This window comes from Drosophila hydei, unplaced genomic scaffold (assembly GCF_003285905.1).
Source record: "Drosophila hydei strain 15085-1641.00,03,60 unplaced genomic scaffold, DhydRS2 tig00008134-arrow-pilon, whole genome shotgun sequence".
NCBI lineage: Eukaryota > Metazoa > Arthropoda > Insecta > Diptera > Drosophilidae > Drosophila > Drosophila hydei.
The window spans coordinates 2,775,992-2,800,055 of record NW_022045843.1 but is presented as its reverse complement, the minus strand read 5'-3'; the positions used below and the strand labels follow the sequence as shown (position 1 = coordinate 2,800,055).

The 24,064-nt window shown below is 39.0% G+C and overlaps 2 protein-coding genes across 8 annotated transcripts in view; both read right to left on the bottom strand.

Annotated features, from left to right (window-relative positions):
• LOC111604183 (serine/threonine-protein kinase N) overlaps positions 1–24,064 on the bottom strand; it is a 40,947-nt gene that overhangs the window by 4,440 nt on the left and 12,443 nt on the right. For 2 of the 7 annotated variants that reach the window (XM_030225541.1, XM_030225540.1), the window contains 4 exons: positions 14,056–14,377; positions 11,021–11,577; positions 2,958–4,292; positions 616–1,233 (listed from right to left, as the gene is read on the bottom strand). In XM_030225541.1, the coding sequence (XP_030081401.1) occupies positions 616–1,233; positions 2,958–4,292; positions 11,021–11,577; positions 14,056–14,377 (2,832 nt within the window). Of the gene's footprint in view, positions 1–615; positions 1,234–2,957; positions 4,293–11,020; positions 11,578–14,055; positions 14,389–14,462; positions 14,749–20,149; positions 20,351–20,992; positions 21,017–24,064 lie in introns of those variants that run through there. The other 5 variants (XM_030225539.1, XM_023322131.2, XM_030225542.1 and 2 more) reach the window with 5 other exon arrangements.
• Positions 5,014–7,612, bottom strand: LOC111604184. Its single transcript, XM_023322139.2, has 3 exons — positions 7,276–7,612; positions 6,801–7,211; positions 5,014–6,735 (listed from the first exon to the last, which is right to left on the bottom strand). The coding sequence occupies exons 1-3, from the start codon at positions 7,507–7,509 to the stop codon at positions 5,074–5,076; spliced, it is 2,307 nt and encodes a 768-aa protein (XP_023177907.2). The 5' UTR covers positions 7,510–7,612; the 3' UTR covers positions 5,014–5,073.

Here is a 24,064-nt window from a genome sequence, read left to right as displayed (position 1 = left end):
AACACTTTAGGGCCATATTCAGAGCTTTCGTGTGATTAGTTAACTTATGTAGAAAAGAAAACTTAACTAAATATATATATATAATTTCAATTTCTTCAGATATTCTGCGAACATAACAGTTGCTGTTAGCTATACTACATATGCAAGTGCTGTTAAAATGATGTTAACTGCAGAAATGTTAATTAACATATATAACATAACAAGCTGTTAGAGCAACTACATGAGCAAGTGCTGTTAAATTGAAAAGAAATGTTAATCAACATGACAATAACAGCTGTCTGTTAGTTGTGTGTGTTGCGTGACTGTTAAGTGCATAACATATGTGCTCAATGTTAGGTGAGTGAGTGCTGTTAGGTGTTAGCATAAAAGCGAATTTTGAATGTGATGGCAGAAACAGTAAAGCAGCTCTCAGCTAACATAGAAAAACATTTACAGTAACAGTAACGGAACACCGGAATAACATTTAACACTGGAAACGCGTTTCGGCTGTAATTAGTAGTAGTATTTGAAACTCGATTAGGACATAAAAAAAGTAATTAAATAACGAAAACCAAACCAAAGCCGAATACAAATCGTAAACAGGGTATCAAAATGATAGAAAGAAAACCTCCTAACCTCCACACAGAAACGATCGCCGGCACTGGAACTACGGCTGGACTGCAGCCCACCGCTGTACAAATACTCATCATCATCCTCGGGATACTCAACCAGCGGCGACGACGAGGAGCAAGTGACCAACAACGGCGGCTCCTCATCAGTGCCACCGCCGCCAACGAGCACCACCGGCGGCAGCGTCAGGACTGGACGATGCATCTGCTGCTCCACCGCCGATGGCATTGCTGGCGACTGTTTGGCTGCTGGCTTCTCGATTGGCTGCTGGAACTGAAACGGGTTGCGTATTGTTAAGGTGCTGAGCTCTACGCTTGTGCTTCGCCTCTGCTCAGCTGCAGATGGAGATGCAGCAGCTTCAAGGCGTATGTTGTTGTTGCTGTTGCTGCTGTTGTTGTTATTAATTAGTGTTTCGGGTGGTGTTGGCGGCGATTCTTGCATGGGCATTACGGTCTCTATCTGCATGATACGCAGCGTAGCCATGCGCTTCAGCTGCTGCTCCTGCTCCAGCTCGAACTGATCCGGTTCGAGGTGCCGCTGCTCCTTGGGCAGCTGGCGGCGCAACGTGTTCGGATACGATTCCATTTCGGAAAGGAAGTCAAATTCATGCAATGCATCCTGCAACTGTCGGCGATTAACGGCATCATGACAGGACACACACACACACGGACGAGGGCAGGCAAAGCGTTAAGCAACAGCAGGCAGGAGAAACAGCGAAAGAAAATGTATTTGTGTGCGCGTGTGTGTGTGTATGTGTGTGGAAGAGAGCAGATAGAGAAATGGGGAATATGGATAAGACATATGGCTATTGAAGTTGAAGTGTGGGAGAGAAAGAGAGGGAAAGAGAGAGAGAGAGAGAGAGCATGTGAGTGCAAGACGGAAAGAGCACCAAAAAGACATTCGCAAAACATAGATGTGGCTGAAATGAAGAAATGAGTAGAAAGGATGCAGAGAAAGAACGAAAGAGAGCAAACAGAGATGGAGCGAGAGACAATGATTCAGCGTTGAAGAGATGAGAATAAAGGGAAAGTGCAAGATTGAGTGCGACCTAAGCAAAAAGGATAGATACAGAGAAGCAGAGAGAGAGAGAGAGAGAGGGGGAAAGAGAAAAGAAAGAAACAAAGGGAGAAACATAAAGAGAGAGCGAGAGATAGAAAGACAGAGATAAAAAGAGAGAGAGAGAGAGAGCGGCAGGAAGAGAGAAGAAGAGAACAGAAGGAGGACTTAGAAACAGAAAGTAGAGGGAGACAGAGACAGAGAGAGACATAGAGAGGAGAGAGTGATGAACAAAAATGATATAAAAATATAGACAAATACTAAAAGAGTGAGAGATAGAAAGAGATTCATAGATAGAAATATTCAAAGAGAATATTCAAGAGAGTAAAGCGATAGATAGATGTAGAGAGAGAGAGACAGCTGGACAAAGAGAAACATAGAGAGAAGAGAGGCACAGACGTGGGGAGATTTGATGATGATAGCTAAGCGTAAGCAATATGCAAAAAGAAAACGCTTGAAGGCAGAATGAAGCTGCGCGACTTAGCTAAGGCATCAATGTAAAGAACTGGTTCAAAAGAGCTAATAAAATGTCTGCAAACTCATTTCAATTTTCAGGACATTAACTAAACAATATAAAAACTCACAACTTACTTGAGCTATGATACATAGGTTTTGGAACATTGGAACTAGTTCAATTTACATTAGTAGAGAACGGCTAAAGAAATAATTTAAATAACAATTTATTTCTATTGTGACTTAGATAACAAATCGAATAACTTATCGGTATCTTGCTAAAAAGAAGAGTCTGATATTTGGAACTAGTTCGAGAGCCTCAAATGATATCAGTAAAGAAACTAGCTAAATTGTGAACAGTTCATATGAACTAGCTATGTAGAAAAACTACTCGTATTACCTTTCAAATGAGTCGATAATGAACTGGATCCGGCAAATATATCTAGTAAATCATTTTGATTGCTCAACGTCGAGTTTGTTCTGTATGGAGTTTTTGGTTGCTAATCAGATGATATAACTATATATACAGTTACAAAAAAAAAAAATAAAACGAAACGAAACAAAAATGAACCAACACCAAAGCGAACCAGACATAGACTATATAGATGTATGGGGTATGTGGATAAATTTACAGAATGAACAGCTCTGGCAGAGGCACAACGATCAAATCAGCTACAGAGATACAGCTATATAGTCAGATAAACATATATATGTGTAGGAATATATATGTATATATATATTTATTTATATAGAGTAAGAGTATATATATATATGTATAGGGGAAGTTGTAATTCTTTTTGCTATACAGTTGCCAAGCGTAGAGTATTTGGTTCGCTTACCTCTTGATCAAGCACAGGTGTCACCGACTTCAAGACAGGCGGCGGTGGTGGTGCCGTGGTGGGCGCGGCAGTGCGTCCTGGCGGCGTTTTGCCAGGCATCTGGAGGCTAAGCGTATTGGGTCTGCCGCCGCCCTGGGCTGCGCTGCTTGCCGCTGGCTGCGTCGCCGGCGGCGGCGTCTCTGGCGGCAGCACACTGATGCCCTGCATATGCATGGAAAGCGGGCGCAGTCCACTCAAGCCACTAGCTGCAGGATCCGGATACTCGCCGGGCGTCTCCACATGCTCGTGCATGCCAGCATCCGGATCGAATTCCATATTCTGCGCCTGTTCGCCCGGCGAATAGGGCTCCGGTTCCACGGCCAGCGCATCGGAGGAGGGTGTGCGCGATATGGGCGACTCGGAGCCCCTGGAGGCGGCGCTGCTAGGCAGCGGCGAGGAGGCGCGTCCAACAGCCATAGACGTTGTGGAAGCTGCCACACTGCTGCTGACACCCAGATGCACATGATTGGGCGCATTGCGCTTGAGCAATCGTCCCCAGGTGGCGACATTGATATTCATTTGCTTGGCACGCGATATATTCTTGGCCTGCTGCCGATTGAAGATCATGCGCTGGCGTCGCAGTTTCGGCTTTTGCGAGATCATCGGATTCAGAAACTTGACCTCGGCGAAGAGCAAGCCTTGCGGCTCCAGCTGCAGTGCCATGCCATGGCGCACATCGTCAATGAACTCCTCGAGGCGCAGCACCTTGACAGCGCACAGCGAGCGCCAGTCCCGCCAGTAGACGCCGATCTCTAGCTCACGGGAACGGTCTAGATCGATGGAGAAACGCTGATCCCAGGCCTGCTGTGAGCAGGGCTTCCACGAGGTCTGGCCCACCGTAATATTGTCCAGCTTGATGACAGCCATAATCTCAAACGATGTTTCATCCTTGACCGAATAGCTCTTGGAGCTGCTGCGCGACGTGACGCCCTTAACAAAGCTGCGCAAATCGCCCGGACTAGAGCTGTTGTCTTTGTCGCGACGCGACCGACCGGGCACATCCTCCAACAGATCCTGACAGCCCATCAGACGCACCTCCAGCTTGCCCGTGACGCTGGCGCACCTACCCAGCGATGAAACCGACTGATACGATTTGCCGCCAAGCAGCCCGCCCGGACCCGACTGCAGCGATGTATAATGCACGGGCGCCGGCGACGTCGATTGCTGCACTATTTGCAGCTCCTGCTTGAGCAGCTGGGCGGTGGGCGAGTCAGCGGGCAGCTCCTGGCGACGCAGCTCCAAGGAGTACCGCAAGAGATCAAGTTTACGCGACGATTCCGACAGACGGCCGTGTGCCTAAAAATATTCAAACAAAAACAAAACAAAAAAAAACAATTTAAATCATTATAAAATTTATAAAATTATAAATTTCTTTGCCACAATTAAAAGTCAGATTTTGTTGTTCTTTTACACTCTATTTTCAATAATTTATATATTTATTGATTACTTTGATTACATAGAAAAAACACACACTTTAAAAACTGATTCAGCGTTTGAGGAACAATAGTGGAAACAATATATATTTCGCTTACGTCTCTATGTCAGGCTAGGATTCGGATTCGGATTGTGGTACACATGGATTAATGGGCGTGGCAACTTATGCAGAGTGTTAAATGCAAGCAAAAAATCGAAATGAAAACAAATCAAATTAGCTAAAAATTGAGTAAATTCGAGCCTAGCCGAAGTTTTCAAAGAACAAGGCAGAGTTTTTCCTTTAAAGAGTTTTCCTTTGGGGTTAGAACTTTTTAAACTTGATCTATTTTGACAGTCTTTCCATAGAATATTAGTTAGCATTAAATAACTTTATGAATTTGCATTTCAATTATATTTTAATCTTTTCATAAATCTCTTCTATATCAATTAATTCCTTCACCTTATTTAGATCTATTTTTTTATTTTTATTTTTATATATAAGCTTTATCTATTACAACTGAACATTAAGCTATAGCATCTATATAGTATATATATATATATACTGCATCTACTACAAACGGACATCTCTCTCTCCCCCCCCCCACGCCTCTTCAACTCTGCCTTGCCTTTCCCTTTCTCAACATGCCCTTAACAGCTACTCCAGCTAGAGCTGCGGTCGTCGCAGCATTGGTCGCTCGCCCAAGGAGAAGGCGCGTCCGCGCATCTGGAAACGTTCGGCCAGCCAACGCTGACAGCTCTCGCAGTGGCAATTGGGGTTCTTGGTGGGCCCGATATGATGACCCGGCTTGCGCATGACAACCACATTGCCAAAACGCAGCGCCTTCTCCAAATGCTCGTGCGTATAGCCGGCGACACTGGTCGAGACGTCGCTGGCCAGACTCGGGCTGTCGCGTGAGATCTCGAAACGACGCGCCGGCAGCGGTGATGCGGCCACAGTGCCAAAGGTCGTGGCAGAGGTGGTGCTGGGCGGTGCCTCGCTGCCGCAGCGCAACACAGTGCTGGCCGTCGACAACAGTTGGGGTGAGCTACGCTCGGACGAAGGTGAGCCGGGCGCTGCCTGTACGCTGAGATTATCGCGTGCTTCGCTCTTCCAGCGATAGCCGGGATGCAGACGCTTGAAAGGATCAACGCCTGCTGCGCCAGCTGCAGCAACGGGAGCTGTTGCGGGCGCCGACTGCGCCGGCGGCTCTGGACTAGCGGGCGGACCAAAGAACTGCAGAAAACCAGGACGATTGCGTGGTATATTAGACAGTTGCTGCTGCTGTTGCTGCTGCTGCTGCAGCTGCCTGCCTGGATAAGTATTATAGCCCACATTGCTCTCCGAGAAGCCATCCGATTCGGAGGGCAGCGTATCGCTGCGCTGAAAAGAGCTACGCTGCGAGTGCACTTCCCTTATAGTCGTCAGCGGCGGATGCGGCGAAGTGGAGCCCAGAGTCTGGAGGTGCTGCTGCTGCTGCTGCTGCGGCGGTTGCGACTGCAGCTGCATCTGCTCCGGCGTCGAGTGTTGCCTCGACCATAGACGCTCCATTTGACGAATGCGCACACGATCCAGCGAGTTCTCATAGTCAAAGCTATCCGATTTGGAGAGCAGTGCAAATGCTGGCGTATCGACCTCATCCGTATCCTTCCACGAGGTGTCCACACCATCACCAGCCAAGACGCTGGACACGCTGCTGCACGTGGCGTCGCGTGGCACGGTCGAACGCGAGGAATTCGGATAGGCGCCGCTGCTTTGCGTCTCATCGCTCGGCTGGCGCATATATTTCTGGCGCAGATTGGCCAACTTGGCAGCGCGCTGATCCCCGATGTGCTTGCGAAAGAGCAGCTGCTTGGACTCGCTGACCTCCTCGACAGTGCTGCACTTGGTAATCGCATGACCCAAATTAAGTTTCTGCTGCTGCTGCTGGTGCTGCTGTTGCTGCTTGGACGACGGCTGTGGCGATCTCTGTGCCAGACGACGCGGCAGAGCAGCGCCGGAGATGCGCTGATGTCGCAGCAGCATTTGCTCATTGTCGAGCACAGTTTGTGGCGTCGAATTGGAGTCCAGCTCGTAGAGTTTCTGGTCATTGCTGCTGTCCGAATCGGAACTGGAGGCCTCGGCATCCGCATGCTCCTCATCCTCCTCCGAGCCGGTGCAGTAGACGTCAATGTGCACAGTGCGCGGTTTCTTCTCGCCCAGATTGGGCAAGCGCGGCGACGTCTGTGTCGCAGCACCTGGCAGCGGCGGTATACGCGGCATCGATGCCGACTTGAACGTCGACGAAGGCGTTATGGGCGTGGGCGTCAGCGTGGGTGAGTAGGTTGGCTGCACAGTGAGATTGGTTAGTAGAATTCTAAGATTCTCTCTCTCTCTCTCTCTCTCTCGCTTACCACATATGTGTTCGCCTCCTCCGCCTGCCGCCTGCTGGCAAAGTTGACCAGCCCCTCGGCAGTGGCACGTCGCTGCTCGTAGGCAGGCCGACGCCTCTGACGCTCCTCCGTGTCGCTGGTCTGTGAGTAGGCATCGCGCAGCTGCTGTGCACGCACCTTGCTGTGATAGACAAATGGCTCATTCAGAGCTGCGTCCAACTGCTGCTGTTCGTTTTGTGGCAGAAAGTCTGCCACAGCGGAGACAACTATGTTGCAGGTGCTGCGGCAACGTGTGCCGCATAGCTGAGCTGTAACGCCACCCGGCGTCGTCTCCGACTGTATGTGTCGCGAGGCCTGCGGACTGCCAAAGGCTGAATCCGCATATGTGGTGGCCGAGGAGTTGGTGCTACGAAAGCTGGTGGCTGTCGTCGCCTGGGGATTCATTCAATCAGCTTTAATCATTGATCAAATAACTAGCTAACCCTTGGCTGCTCACCTTCTCCGGCTCCGGCTCTGGCTCCGGCTCTGCTTCTGCGTGCGGCGTGCTCCACTTGTACACCACACGCATGGGCTGCAGTGGCTCCTGGGCATTGAACTCCCGCTGCACTGGCTCACCTGCACGCGCGAATGTCAATTGTGCACGCACCGTCCACTCGGCGGTCAGCTCATGAGGCAACGGAGGCGCAGGCGGTTGACCACCATCTGCCCCGCGAATGTTGCTGCTGCTCATGATGCTGCGCCAGCTTTTAGGCACACATGTTCAACTTTTTTTATTCACAATTTCTACATACAACACACGATCTGCACAGATACGCGGCATATAGTTTTTATAATATTTTCTATATATACATATATATTTGTTCTTTTAGATTAAGCTAAAAATACAACACAGAAACGTTGCTCTTGATAGTTTGGCAAACAAACACGTACACACACGCACACTAAAATGTTGCGAGGGTGGCTTTTTAACTTGTTATTATTTATTAAATTTAATTGTTTGAATTACAATGTTATAAGAATAGAATTTTAGTCTTATTTATTTATTTATATAATTTATTTATAATATATATATTTATTTTGTATTTATTTATAATATATATATATGTATAATATATATATATTTATATAATTTATTTATAATTTTATATTTTGATTATTAATTAATACTACTTTCAATATTATTTCTTTTTAGTTGTAATTTTTGTTTTTATTTTTTATTGTTATTTTTGTTTTTTTTTTTATTTTTGTTTTTTTGTTATTTTTATTTTTGTTTTTCTTTTTATTTTTATTTTTGTTTTCATTTGCACATATATTTATTTTAATCTTTTCATTAATTTTTTGTTTTATATTATTTTTTTTTAATGTTTTTTTTTTCATATATATTTTTATAAGCAAAAAATCCTTCTCTAAACAAATTGTAAATACACTATTTTAAGATAATCAATTCCTTTGAAAATTCTAAAAAAAAACCAAATTATTTTATGATCTGATAATATATGAGTTTTAATTAAAATCTATACCCGAAAAGAAATATGCATAATGCAATAGAGTTAAAAATAAATAACAAAGACCATTTGTAGCATGAAATTTATGGCTTTCAATAATTGGCTGCATATGACGTACATATTGCTATGTGAATCATCATGCTCTACTTATATATATAAATACATAAATGTATGTGTATATCTTATTTGCGATCAAAAGACATTCGGCAAATGAAAAGAAATTAAAAAGAAATTGAAACATTCATAAATTAGGCAGCAGGAATTATTCATGATTCTCAGATGAAACTAAAAAAAATTCATTGAACTCATTTATTTTTTAAAAATCATTTCCAACTGAATTCATCAGCAAAATAAATTGAATTAAAAAAAAATGCTTTCAATTTTACGGGAAAATTTTAATTTAGTTTTCTTTTATATTTTTAAATGTGTTTTGTTATTTTTATTATTTTATTAATTTTATATATTTATTATTTTATTTATATATTTTATTTATATCTTATCTTAGGTAAATTTTTAATATGGTTTATTGATTATCTTGAAACCACCCTCGTTTAGTGGGCGATTTATATTGTTTTACGTTTGATTATAATCTTAATAATCTTTCTTTTTTCTTGTTTTATTATTTATTTTTAGCCACGCACAAAAACACTTTCGTTTTATAAAGTTTATATATATATTTCTTTTTTCTTTTGTTGTTGGTTCACTTGGCATGTAAAATTGTGTTTCTAATTTTATGTGCATTTATTTATAAATTTTCGTTTATTGTTGTTGTAAAATACTAAAAATCGCAAGATGACCCCAAAAGCCAAATCGAGAAAAGCCACGCACCAAAATAAAATGCAGCTCGAAAACGATGGAAAAATTAAACAACGAAAAAATAAAACTAAAAATTACGCAATGTTTTTTTTTTGTTTTGGGTAACAAAAAATGAAGTTAAAAACGTGTACGACGCTGCGTATGCGTAATGTTTCTTTAATGCCAGCAATTCAGTTAACGCTAGTCTCTGTGTGCGTGCTTTAAGCCTTTATAGTTAATGCGACATTTTTTTTCTTTTAATTACATATGCAGAACACTTTAAGCTGAACACTTTAAGCTGAATCCGCCGCAGTCCAATGTAATTAAAAATGATTTAAATAATTAAAAAAATAAAATAGGAATACAAAATAAAAAAAAATCGACTCGCGGCAAACGAAACAGAAAAGGAAAGAAAACGCGCACGTAGCCTAAACGGCAACTGAACTCAAACTGAAATGCGTGAAAATTCGCTAGAGAAACAATTTTTCCGCTGGTCGAAAACGTGCAGCGCGCACAAACAGAATTTTTGGCTGCGCTCTTTTCACACACACCGATATATATATATATCTTAGAAACTCTATATGTAGTCTCTATGTATGCGTTTAGCATAGTTCTATTAATGTTTAGCAAACACAACAACGAGCAAAGGGCATTTGGCTCTTCGGCCTTTTGTTTATCTCAAAAACATCTGTCGCCCCACTTGCCGCACGGTCTAATCCAAACCCCTGCCCAGCCACACCACTGTTTATGTCAAAACACAAAATAAAACTGCAGTTGGAATTTTGAAAAATCTATGCCAAGCACCCAACCGCCCGCGCTGCTCGTTCGCATTTTAAAACAAATAAATATGGACTGCAAATAGAAAAGAGAAGCACACGTTAGAGCCAGACACGATCTATGCTTCTCAGTGGTTAGGGGTGGTACCCATTGGAGTCATTGAAAAGCATATACATAGAGGGAGAGAGCGAGGCACAACCGCAGCAGCAGCTAAACATATAAATCAACAGCATGGAACAGGCATTCATTTGTCCACGCGACAGGAAGTCGGAAATATTGTGAAATTAGTCGGATGACAAGAGAAATTAAGCCAACTCAGACGAAGCTTGAATACGCTTTAAAAGAGTATTGAAGTTGATCAAAAAGAGAATACGTAACAAGCAGAATTTATTGATTTAAGTTTTATAATAGATCATAGGCAAAGGATCTGAATGATCGCTAGAAGAAATATGACTTCAAAAGTAAGCAAAATATAAGAATAAAAGCTTACGTCCAACTTGCTGACAGCCTATTAAAGTACTCTATAAAGCAACATGTAATTCCCAAATTTCAGGGCAATTTCCTATCCATTCAGCCAACCTCTTCAGCAAGCCCATATACCCCTAGTTACAACAGTGCGCGTAGGGCTTGCTTGTGTCCCTGGCCAATTGTCATTTTGAAATGCTGTGCATATTTTCGGGCATATTTTGCAAGCCAACTCGCCAGTAAATTAATGAGGCGACAGTTAGCATTAAAAATATACTTAAAACGAGGGGAAAAAAATAACGAAAAAAATAAAAAAACGAAAGAGCAGGGAAAAATTGAAATATTTTCAACAGCCGCGTAATTAGCCCCGTTTCTTTTTCTTTATTTTCATATTTCATTATACTTGGTTGCTGCGCAGCATTGTCTTAAGGCACAAGGCGCGTATACGCAACGCATGTGCACATGAATCATACGCCGTGTGGCACACGCCACAAATGCTGTTATATTTTATCTCTCTCACTCTCTCTGTCTCTTAGGTTCTTACACTTTTTAACAAGGGGCAGGCCTTGCGTTTCGGCCCGCCCGTTTATGCGCGTGTCGTTTGCTTACCTGGCCAACGGCCAGATCTAAGAATTCAGGCTAATCTAATTAACACTAAGTAGGTAAAGCATAGAAAAAAGTAAAGAACCGCCCACTCACCTCCTGCAGCGCCTTCTTGTCTGGCGCACGATTCGCCGTCTGCAGAGTGCGTATGACATTCTTGGCTCCATCGACAACAGCTGCCTCGATGCGCAGCCGGTGACGCAGCTCCTCGATGCGCTCCTCCAGCGTCGTCTCCAGGCTCTGTGGCTGTATGCAGCCAATGCCGCTGACAGCGCCAATGCCCGCTATTAGAGCGCCATGCTCATCGGTTAGCTGTCGTGCTGCCTTGAGGCGATCCGCCTGCTCGCGATTCTGTTTGACTTTGATGATGCGCAAGCGCAAGAACTCAATCTTGGCTTTGGAGTCCGCTAGCATTTGGTAGGCCTCGGCGAGCAGTTTCTTGTCGCAGCCAATGCCCAGCGATTGGATCATATTCTCGGCGCCCGTTTTCACCTTCATCTCGATCTGCAGCTGTTTCTCCAGCGAGGCGAGCACCTTGTCGTTGGCTGTAGCCGATGCACCGCCGCCAGCCATCGCATTGTTCACACCCAAACCGCCAACAGCGCCCGCCAGCTGGGCAGGGCCATTGCCGTCAAGGCTGAAGGCAATCGATTCTGTAAACAAGATGGGAAATTAATTTTTAATGCATTTTATAGATTGTTTTCGGTTGAATGTGCACTATAAGGTATAAGCACAATAGTGCATGCCCTGTAAATTGAGCAATGAGTGGGGCATATATGTTGCAGATATAATTTTTGATGTAGCAAAGTATACCCTTTTCAAATGACTTTAAAGGCTTTAGTGTTTTATCTGTATATCTAATGAAATTGCTCTTTTTATTAACATGTTTTTTCATCATCAAACACTGTTAATAAATACCCTGTAAATGGCATAGAATAAGTTACAAGGGCATTGTAATCAAACAAAAACTATTTAATATTCGATTAGCATGCTTAACTTGATTGTTGAACCTGTGTATACCCTATAATTTATGAGAGCCAAATGAGTAGTTATGCTTATCAAATATATTTAAATATTTCTTCTTTAATTATTATATAAATAATCTAGACTTAATCTACTCTGATTTCTTTCAATCATTAAAATTATCTTGCGATCTACTGTTTTCATCTTATACTCAATAGCTATTCCCCTACAGGGTATCTGCTAGTCTCCCAATACATTTCCTGTCTCACATTAACTACAATCGCTTCACTTAGCTTTTAATAGCTGCCCTTGACATCAGTTGGCGCACAGCTGCTTGCTTTGGGGGGTGTCAGATCGTTTAACCTGCTGGCCACATTTAGCCACATGCTGTCAGAGGTCAGGGGTCATTTACAGTGATTAACACGCTGCAACGAACACTTGACCGACACCCACGTGTGCCCTTTTATATGATTACACTTGCATTAAACTGCAGAAGGGAAGCGAACAGAAAGGCCAGGTGAAAGGTGACAAAGTCAGCTATGACACCTGATAAAATAAGTGGAATACACAGCAAGAGCTGGGAAAAGGAATGTGTGTAGAATATGGCATATGTTTTGAATAGATTTATGTCTGAGAACTTTCGAATGTGGCACATTCGGCTAATAATTTACTGCTGTCTATTAAATAAAAACAAATTTTATATTTCTAAGAAGATTAAAATAGAATTTTAATGGCCATAATAAAAAATAAATAAAAAGGTAAATTTTCTATAAGCAGATAGAGGCAACTGTTACATATAAATAGATAAAGAGATATTTAAATATAGAGATATATGAATATGAAGAGATAGAATTGTATACTTTCTATAGTCTTTGTAAAATTGGCTAAGAAATTCAAATTTTAAAACTTTTTATAAAAATTGTTTTACAACATTTTAATTTAATTTATTTTTAAATTTTTATTTAAAATTTTTTTAATAATTTCTTGTTTAAATACATATTTTTTATTAATGTTCTTACACATTTTGATTTTTTCTTGAATTTTTAAATATATATTTTAGAATTCATTTAAAGCTTAAGAACTTAAGACTTTTCTACATGTGCTCAGCTTCACTTAGACTAAGCACTCTCTCAAGAAGACTTCAGCAATACCCTAAGCTATATAATCCCAGGCAAATTCGATCTAAAGAATTCAAACCAAATTGTATGTTAATTCATTCTATGGCAAATCCAAAAAGAAAGAAACAGCCATCAAATGTTTGTTGCACTTTGCTGGCAGCTGCTGCCAAACATGTCAATCAATCGAACAGATGGAAATCATGAAGCTTTCAACAGATGCTGAAGATCTTCACGATCATGATGATAGTAATATATAACTAAAATGATAATGATCTAGATCATGATGATAATAATGATGATGAAATCAACTCGTGCTGCATGCTGCTGCAGCTGGCGGCATAAGCCAAACACGGAAGCACATAGAACTCAAACCCCAAATGTTGAGCAGTCACATTCAGCTAAAATATATGTATTTCATGCCACTTGTGTCAATAGTTGAACACAGAAACAATAACAAAGAACGAAAGAGAGAAAATAAAAAGCTAAACAAGCAAACTGTTAGTTAGCAGGGTATGCTCGACTAGCAAATATCCTAACCATGCTTAGAATGATCTAAATTCCGAACATTCTCATTTGTTTCGAAACTATTAAATGTATCTAGCTTTACTAGCACGCACCTGCCAGATATTCCCTGTCCAACTCTAAGCTCTTTATCCCTATGTAATGCACTCTGTTGCTCAGCAGTTAATTATAGGGTAAACCCGCATATATATATAAAACAATCAAAACAAAAAATAACTTGACACTAACCAAGTGTTTTGTTATAGATACCGAGCGTAAACGATAAACTCGCAAGTATTTCGCGCCTGGCCATAATGTAAGAGAACACGCAAAGCGCGACATAGATAAAAAATTATATATATAGAGATAGATGCATAACGAGACAGTTGGCAGGTTTGCGTGACAAATGCTCGTAAAACGATACTTGAAGTTACATTTAACGATTTTTTTTTAAGAGGGGTAGCGGTAAAAATAAAAAAAGACGCTTTAACAGTTGGGAAAGTTGAGTATTTTGGCGGGGTTATATAATCTGGCATTTAGTAATCTTACCTTGACCATTGCTATTGACCGCCGTGTTGGCCGATGTTAGCAGTATTTGACTTTCGAGCTCCTGCAATTCCGATTTCAGTTCAGCCAATTTACTTTTGCTCTTCTTGACCAGAACGGCGACATCGCTGAGCGAACGACGATCCTTGGCAACTTCGCGCAACTTTTCGGCGCCCTCTTTAATCTTCAACTCCTTTCGAATCTCACGTCGTATGGCCTCTTTGATCTCCTCGAGCCGTATGGACATACAGCTCTCGGGTAGATTCTCTGTGAAGCCATATTTATGACTGAGCTCATATAGAACTGGATGTTTGATATATTCGCCCTGCAAATCAAAGAAATCAGAATAGTAAAGTTCATTAGTTAGTCGTGTGCATAGAAACTTCGGATAATATTTTCTATTGACTGCCTACGTACACCGGTGCCATTTACCGTATCTGTGTAAAACAGTCCGCCATTGGATGACTCGAAATTCGAGACGAGACGATTCCACAATCTCGACATACTCGCCCGCCGCTTCACCGTCGATCTATGCGACACACTGTAGTTGCGAGGCAGCGTATTGCATTTACGCGAATTCGATGCTTGACCTGAGCTAAAACTCTCATCGGAAATGCTCTTCGAGTCGCTTTTTGGCTGCGAGTATAAAATGCTGCGTATTTTCTTAACCAAATTCGACATGGCGCACACAGATTTCGCTTGAATTACGAATTGAAAATGTTTCTGGCTTGGCTTCTCATGTGATAAACGTTTTTGTTGTTATTATTTTTATATTTGTGACCAGTTCATGGTAATTAGACAACTTGTGTCGCCTCTTTTCACCACGAGCGCTGCCAGTTATCAAGAAAATGTACAAAAGATTGTTCACAAGCAGAGAGAGAGAGAGGGAGAGAGGCAACAACAACAGAAACAAGTTAGTTGAACCTGGTTCTAGATTGTCATATGTCATCGTCAACGATACGAGAAAGTTAACACAATTGATAAAAGATATTATATTGTTCTTTTTATTTTTGCTCTGCGCTCAATTCTTAAACATTTCCGATCTGAGATAGCAAATGTGAGTGGAGCGAGCAATTATAATGCAAATGAAAAGTTCTAATTCCAATTTCAAGTGGCCAACAATTGCGGCGACAACTTTCACGACATTTCATGGGGTGCACTTTCGAGTCAATTGTTAGATCTTTCTGCTTTCAGGTTTCATTAAAAGTTTTCAGTATAAACTTTAGTAAATTTAAAGTAAAGTTGGTTAAAAAGCCTTGGGTTCAAATATGTTCAAGGACTTTTTTCATTTCAAAGGTCTCAGAAAACCAACTTCAAGTAGAATTCTAATGAAATGTAATTGCCAACAATACAGACTAAGCTTCAACATCCACAATTTTCAAAAAACTAATGTCTAACCTTGGAACCCAACATTCCTGGACCCTCAACAAATAAACTTATGAATTGATAATTGATAAGGAAAAACGACTTCCACAAAAACTAAACTTGAAGCTCAACTCTTTATTTTTTTTATCAGAAATTTGCCTAAATGAAAAACTATTTTGTTTACATCATAAAACTTAAAGTCAGACAAATAGCACAGCATGGCACCATAAATATGTGCGCACACGTCTGTAAATGCCTGATAAAGAAACTATATATCGCATGACTGCTAAAAAGGCGTAAATATATATACACATTATATACACATTCACACAGGAAACTTAGTTTATAAACACATTTGTGCATAGCTTATGTTTACTTTGGTATTTCACCTATTGAGAGTGGTATAAACAGGGTATACTGTTTCTGTTTAGGGGTATGTGACAGGCAGACCGGGGGGCGTGGCTCTAACATAGAGGTATATAAAGAACACATAAATATGTGTATAGTCTCAATCATAATGAAGAGTCGGCTTGTAAGCCTAGCTGCCTATCGATCTATGTTATATCAGTCTGTCCCTCTGTCTATGACGCCGATCGCAGTACCTTTAGAAATCGATATGCTTGAAATGTTATATATAGAACTTCAACATATTTAATCATATCTTGCATGGTAGTAAAGCTAAAGTCACTAAATTTGCTTTAGAGATTATCATAGACTTTTTGATTACTTTGCCAAGTTCTTTAAGAAATTATCGCGTGAGTCACGGTATCTTCTAGTCGACCACACCCGGCTAAGGCACTCTCATTTGTTTTGTCTTACTTTTTTCACTATTTTCCCTTATCCAACCACATTGCAGTCAGTTGTTTTTGTTTAATGCAATACTACTATGTATTGAGAGTAGTAGACAGAAATCTGTTGTAGAATTCCATGGAATACGTTGACTTGTTTTCTTCTTATTGAAAACAAAAAGCGTGCTATATTTGCATTAAGGAAAGGCAACTGGGAGCTAAAATACTGAACTTGACTCATGCCAATTAGCCCAATATGGCACAGTCGTAGAGCAGCTGACAGTTGGCCATATTTGTTAGCCCGCATGCATATGCATAAGAATTTCTCCAGCTCTCGAAACATAACAGCGACAGCAACAGCAACAGCAACAGCAACCACAACAACAATAATAAAAGCAAAAATGTAGAAAGCGAAAATGTGATCACAAAAGATTTATTGGTCTCTTAATTGGAATTCGCATTGGCATAATTGGAATGTATACAGATACATTTTGATTGATTGTTAGCTGAATAACACAATGGGAAGAAGAAGAAAAGAAACAGTTGTTATATACGCTTATAATTGAAACTTATAAAACCGAATGCCCAGGGACGGTCATAGACTGCGCAACGTTTTCTTATCAGCGCTTGCTGCGACTCTCCGATAAGCCCAATCAGACTAACAACAAAATATTCAAGCACAACGTTTGTTTATCCAAACACACACACGCACGTACACACACGTATACACACACACGCGCACACACTGTTTGTAATATGCTAAGACATTGCTTTTATCACATGCTTATATAAAATATTATTAAATATTTTATTTTTATAATTTATTTCACAATTAGAAACAACGGCAACACTTGAGCTTGCAACCTGTTGCAAATAGCCGTCTATAGTTTTTTCTCTACTTTTTTTTTAGCTGCCCGCACGCCGCAACTCACGAACTTCGAGTGATGTTCACGTCATTTTCCCAGGTGTAATAAATGTGCCCATCGGCCCGAAGTGCACAGGCCTCGTGGGTGGGCGAAGTCAAACGATTTATCACGAAGCTGCTTAACGATGTGACTCACGAAGCTGCCAACTGGTTTCGGCCCGGTTTCTCAGCTGATAACACCAAAACCCTCCCCATCCACAGCCGGACAACAGTTACATCGTCCACTCGCCTCCATTATCGAAGGGTCGACATTTAGTTACAAATATCTGTGCAATTATCTAGCCATAATAAATACCTTGAATCGAATGACTTAACCACTCGAAACCTAATGAGGAAAGGAAACAGAGAGAGACGCTTACTAATGGGTCAGTTATTAGTAGTTTTATAGATTAACGCACGTTAGCCAGGCCAAAAACAAAGCAAGTAAATAGGAAAGAAAATGCAGCGGAAGTTGTGGCAGATTCCACTATATATATGCTATATTTCTGTAGTACTTCATGGGGTCCTATAGCAAGCACAGCTCAAGTTTATATCAAATAATCTTTAACTCTTCAATTTCCATAAAATCGATAAAAATCGATAAAAATCGATATCAAACTTCAATTATTTGAGTATACCTGACATATGCTCAAAGTTCAGGGTACTTCCAAGTCGCATACTCTCTACTAGAGCACTCTTACTTATTTTTATATATTTTAAAAATAATTTCAAACTCAATTTCTTCATTCAAAATTGCGCTCACGTCTTACTGAAAATATGACATGTCCACATAGTAATAAACAACGCAATAAATTAGATTTCAAGCCAAAATTTGATTGTAACAAATATGGTCAAGGTATATGATAGCATGGCAAAAGTTATGTATGATTTATAGCTGAATTTCCCTCAAAAGCTTTCTATTTAACACAATTTTTAAACTAAAAATATGTCTCTTTTGTGGCTTACAGTGTTAACTGCATTTAGTTATCTTCTAAACTTTTCGAGATAATAGGTCCCCGATTAATAGATGTAATAGATTCAAGTTTAATGAGTTCCCATTATATTTAAAAATAAACTTAATATACCTTAACTTAATTAAGTTAATGAAAATAGATTACTTTCTTTTTTTAAGTCGTCTATAACTAATTGAGGCAGTCATTTATAAGCCGTATAACCTTAACGTTCATTAGGCTGACAATTGCAAAGCTCACTTTAATTTGTTTTATTTTCATTTTTTGTTTTTGCCATTCGATTGCAAAAAAAAAAACTCCTGGGAAATGTTTTACGAGCTTGTATGTGAAATTATAGCGACACGGCGCATTCTTTATAAAAGCAAAGAAAAAACATCTTGATGATAATGGAGGCCCGCCGGGCATTGCAATTGCATAAGCAAGAGTTAAAAAAAAAAGAGAGAAAAAAAAACTGACACAACATACTTACGAATACTTGAATAATCAGCATAATATGCGATATAACAACAATGAGACGCAAGAGACAAAGATAAAGAGATATATATACACACAGTTATATATATATATATAGCGAGTAGTACGAGAGTAAGTTGCAGGCAGAGGCTATAGGGCGAACCACATGATGATAATGACGATGATGACAGCCGCTGTCTGAGAAAGTTGCAAAAACAAAAAAAAAGTTGCAGGCGGGCCACATTGGAGAACCAACACGGCGAGGCAGCAGCAGCAACAGCAGCAGTTGAAGGAGGCGAAGAAAATTAGGGAAGGCGAGGGAGCTGGGCGACCATGAAGAGATGGAACGGAAATGGAAATGGAGGCGTTGTGCCACAGAGAAAAGCCAAAGCAGCAGAAGGAGCAGAAGAAGAAAAGGAGAGGGTGGCGTGAAGAGGCAAAGACGACATCAGTAAATGGCTAAAAATTTGTGGCTTTCTTTTGACGCAGTCTCACTGCTATGTGTATGTGTGTGCTGACAGCCCGAGAGAATAAAAAAAATATAAAGAGAAGAGCACTTCTTGAGACAACAAGAGTGTGATATATGCAGAGGGACGGGGGCAGGCAGCAGAGAATCTTGCGGCAAGCAGCCCACGTTTAATTAATAAAATATTTGCGCCAAAGATAATGACAAACTACAGCGCGATACCCTGTAAATGAGCGATAAATGTGAATGAAACTTCATTAGATTTTTAGATAGGTTACGATAGATATTGAAAACCAAATTCTTGTTTTGTTCTAAGAAACTCGGCTAATAAAAGTGCAAGGTTTTTAGTATAGTTATATATAGTTCAACATATACATTTACACTAATTGCCTATATTTCTACATATTCAATGAGCTTAGCATGAGAATCTGTCTTCAAAATCAATTATAGATTTTATTTTCCATTTAAGATTGGAAAATGTCTACATATCTATATGATTATTAAAGTCCCTCTCTCTTTCTCTCACCCTAACTATCTATCCATCTATCTTCCCCTCTTTCTGTCTCTTTTTCCATCTCTCTCTATCAACTAACAGCTACGAAACTTCAGTCTATTCGAAGTTTGACAATCCTAAAAAATAAAATGCAGAAATTCTCTCTCTCTTTATCGATCTCTCTCTCCCTCCATCTATCCCTCCCTCTCCCATGGCAAGCTCCTCTTCACAATCTTTGAGTTTCAATGCTTAAGGAAGATGTTGAAGTTTTAAAGAATATCTAAATGATATTTTTTGTATTGCATTTTTTACAAAAAATCTTTTCTCAACTGTCATTCATTTCATAACAGATATACCCGATATAGTATGATATCATATACAGGGTATGCCAATTGGTCTACATGACTCAAGTTAGCAAAATATTTCGCGCGTGCTATATACGACTCCAACTCATATTATATTTACATTCATATGCACAAACACGCACACACACACACACACACACACACACACACACACACACTCATACTCGCACACATGCACATTCATACTCATATGTAAATAAATAAACTTATACAACAATACCAATTGGAATGTGTTTAAGTCCAATCAGATGATACATATATCGAGTTGTCTATATGTATATAGAGTACATACGTGTAAATATCCTTTGAGACGAGAGCGTAAGTCCTTGAGAAAAACCATATTCATAGTTAATGCCATGTTAGAGCAAAAGATACGCGATTTCTATGCCCTACAATTGTTGCAGGCAAAGCATTTTCCAAACGATTTTCTATGGTCTTTTCTTTTATTTTTTTTTTTAGTATTTTTGCGGTTTTGCGCTATGCTTTCTTTTGTCTGCGCACGTATATAAATATAAATATATATACATATATTTATATATAAATATTAAATATATAAATATTCATTTTCCAAATCGAATGCGCGACGCAAAAATCACGACGACAAACTGCCAAATGTGCGATATTATATATGCATAACTAAATGCCATATATATAATATATAATACATATATATATATATATTATTTTAGCTTATATATATACATAAAGTATATAAAGAAAAAGGCGCGACACACGACGCTGCGAACGAATTGAATTTGGGAAAATGTCAAGGCGCTGCTGCTGGCAGCACGAAAACTGCAATGGAAAACTGGCTGAGGCAGCCAAGCGATTAGAAAGCTTTTCAATTTTTGCGCACAAATTACGGAAAAACAAATCATTTGCCTTGCATGCATATACACACACACATATAGATATCTATATGAGTTTTCCCTTCATACGTATGCAGATACATTCGTAGATACAACTACAGCCACAGCTACATTCGCATCTACAGATACAAATTAATTGCTCGGCTGCTTATCTTATAGATACTTGTGTGTATCTTTCAGATACAAAGTGTGCAGCATTTGTTGTCGACGCAATTTTTGTTTTCGTTTTCGTTTCGGAAAATGATTTCAAATAAAAAAAAACACACGAAAAGATAAAGTTGAATCGAGTTGTTTTTCAGATCTTGTCAATTACCTGCAAGAGACGAGAGAAGAAGAAGAAAAACATTAGTAAAGTTTGTCAAAGTCAAGCAACGAGGGTTGTTCAAGTGGTTTGATTGATTTTATACATGCATATATAATTGACAATTGAAAAGTTTAGACAAACAAAAAATTATAACTATCTCTTAAGTTTTTGCTTAGCTTAACAACTTTTCATATAGTTAACCCTGAATCCCGGAATTTTTATATCATTTAATCCATGTCAACTATATAAATTTAATTTTTTTTTCATTGTTGTAGATTAGACATGAATAACATTTCATTATGGAGCATTTTATATTTATTCATGTGCAAATGAATCATGAATTGAATGAATGAAAGTTTTTCATATTTATTGAATAGCAAATATTTATATATGTTTATGTAACAATGCAAATAGAAATAAGTAAATATTATTATTTATTATATAAACATATAAATACCAATAATAATTTACATTTTAATATAAATATATGAGGAACAGATGGTCTTTTTAGTTTTAGTAACAGCCACATTTTATTTAGCTGTTACAGTAATCCAGCACCACTGTTAACAACATTGACACATATGTTAACGTCTGGACTACCTATGTTAACTGTTATGTCAGCTGCAAAGCACTCTGTTAAGTCATGTTAATGTCTGTTCGCCATAATATTAGCTATTGCATTATGTTAATACGAATCAAATATGCTAATTTGACTATGCCTGATGCAATAGGAACTGTCAAATATTCTATTGAGCTGATAGCAGTCTGCGAACGACTTTTGACATATGTTAATGGGCATCAAACATGTTAAATACATTAATGTTAACGCCTTCTATGTTAGCCCTCATCGCCGAAATCACAATTGTGATTTATATTTAGAACGCGTGACTACTTAGCTACTCGGCTTGCTCAACTGTGAGCTCAGGTAATTAATAACTGGCAATATTTAATTTGTTAGCGCCTCGCTTTGATGTTCAGTTCTCAAAAAAATATATATATTTTATATATAAAGACAGTTGTCTACATGAGAGTGATGTGATTTCTAATCGGTCATTTGCCTGAGGCGAGAGGTTGCCTACACTTTAGCTCACGTCCGCATTATTCACTACACACGATACATAAATGTTTATGTACATATATATATATATATAATTAACAAGGTTGCTGTTGTTTTAGTAAACTATATACATACATAAGATTAGAGGCTACCCTTGGCACAGCCCACGCAGTTGCGTTGTCTAACGCATCAAGTGGATGTGGGGGAACTTTTAACAGTCGATACATTTTTTCGCACTTTACACGCAACACAAATTTCAATTTGAATCTGAATCTGAATTTGAGTTTGTGTTTATGTCTGTGTATATAAAAATAAAAAATAAAATAGAAAACAACAACAAATCTGACTGACCATTTATGAACAATCCAAGAAACAACAATAAAATGTTACTTTTTGGATAAAAACGCCTAAACAAAGTTTTTTTGTTGATTTCTTTACAATTTGTTTTCCCAATATAATGAATTTTGTTTATATATATTTATATATATATATCTGTATAAGGAGACAGGCAAGATTTTGAAACGATTTTTAAGTGTTTCAATTTAATTTTAATTTAATAAGCAGCGTTTGAGCAGTTGCTGAAACTCTGTTAATTCACTGTTAAGTTTATTTCTGGTTTTCGGAATAGTTTTATGAATATGTAAATTTAAAAAAATTGTTTTGAAATATTTAAGCTATTTCAGCAAACATTCAGTTACTACAAAAAGTTAAGTCAGAAGATAAAAATTTATTTTTACACTAAACAGGAAAACGCATGAAATAGTACTTATTAATAGTTATAATACATTACTATTAATAGTTATATATATTATATATGTTTATATAACTATTCTACTAATAAATTCATTACTCTATTTGTAACTTAAATTTCTTCAAATATTATGAATATATTTTTTCTAAATTTTTAAATATGCTAAAATAGCTTTTAAAATCGTTAACCTTGATTAAATCTCACATTTCTTCGCTCCACTTTAAACTCATATTAAAATTGATCTCCAATAATCTTAACTCTGTCTGCTATTAATTTATATATATAAATAGTGTTGGCCATATTCGAAACATTCGTTTAGATTTTATTGAACATTTCGCTTTTGATGCTTAGCCAAATGTAAATTTTTGGCATTACAAAAAGTTGGGGAATTCAATCAGCAGCTCAATCGACTGAGAATGGATGGGGTTTTTATGGTTTTTTAATCAATTTACGCTTATGGGCAACAAAAACCTGCTTAATATGGGGTGTTATAATCATTGTTGTTGTTGTTAAATGATGAAAAGTTTTAGTTAGTGACAACTGAGCTGTCAACGCATTTGCAATTCGAGTTGTGGAGAGGGAAGACAGACAGACAGCGCTTTGGCTCTGGCTCTGGCTAGGTGCCAGAGGGTTAGTTAGGCGGGGGGCGGCAGACTATAGAAGTGGGTCGGGCAACTGCCTTGGGCGCTGACCCAGTCCCCCAATAGAAATATTGCATTAGCTTAAAGCCATAGAAAGGCAGAGAAACGTACAATGAAAATTTTCAGTTCAGTTTTCTTCGATTCTTGGCGAGCTTTATTTAGCATTTTTTTTTAGTTTTTCAGTTTTTTTTTGTTTTTGCTTATTCAGCACATGCAACAAGTGAATTTGGGTTAAGCCTCGCAGCGTAAAGTACCATAAAAATTCAACAACAACAAAAACGCACAAAGACACAAAAATAAAACGAGCAAACGCAGCAGAAGGAGAAGCACCAACAACAACAACAACAACAACAACAATACGTAAATAAAACTGTGACAAAATTAGAACAAAATTTCAAGCGAATGCCTGAAATTGAAAATCGATTTTTTTACTTTTCGTTTCGACTCGTTTCGTTTCTGTTTGGTGTCTGGTCTCGAATTTTAATTGATTGTCACTTGATTTTCACTTTTTATAAACGTTCAAAGATGGTAAAAAGAAATAAGAAATAAAACCAAAACTAAAAGAGAAATGGAATTTCACCCAAG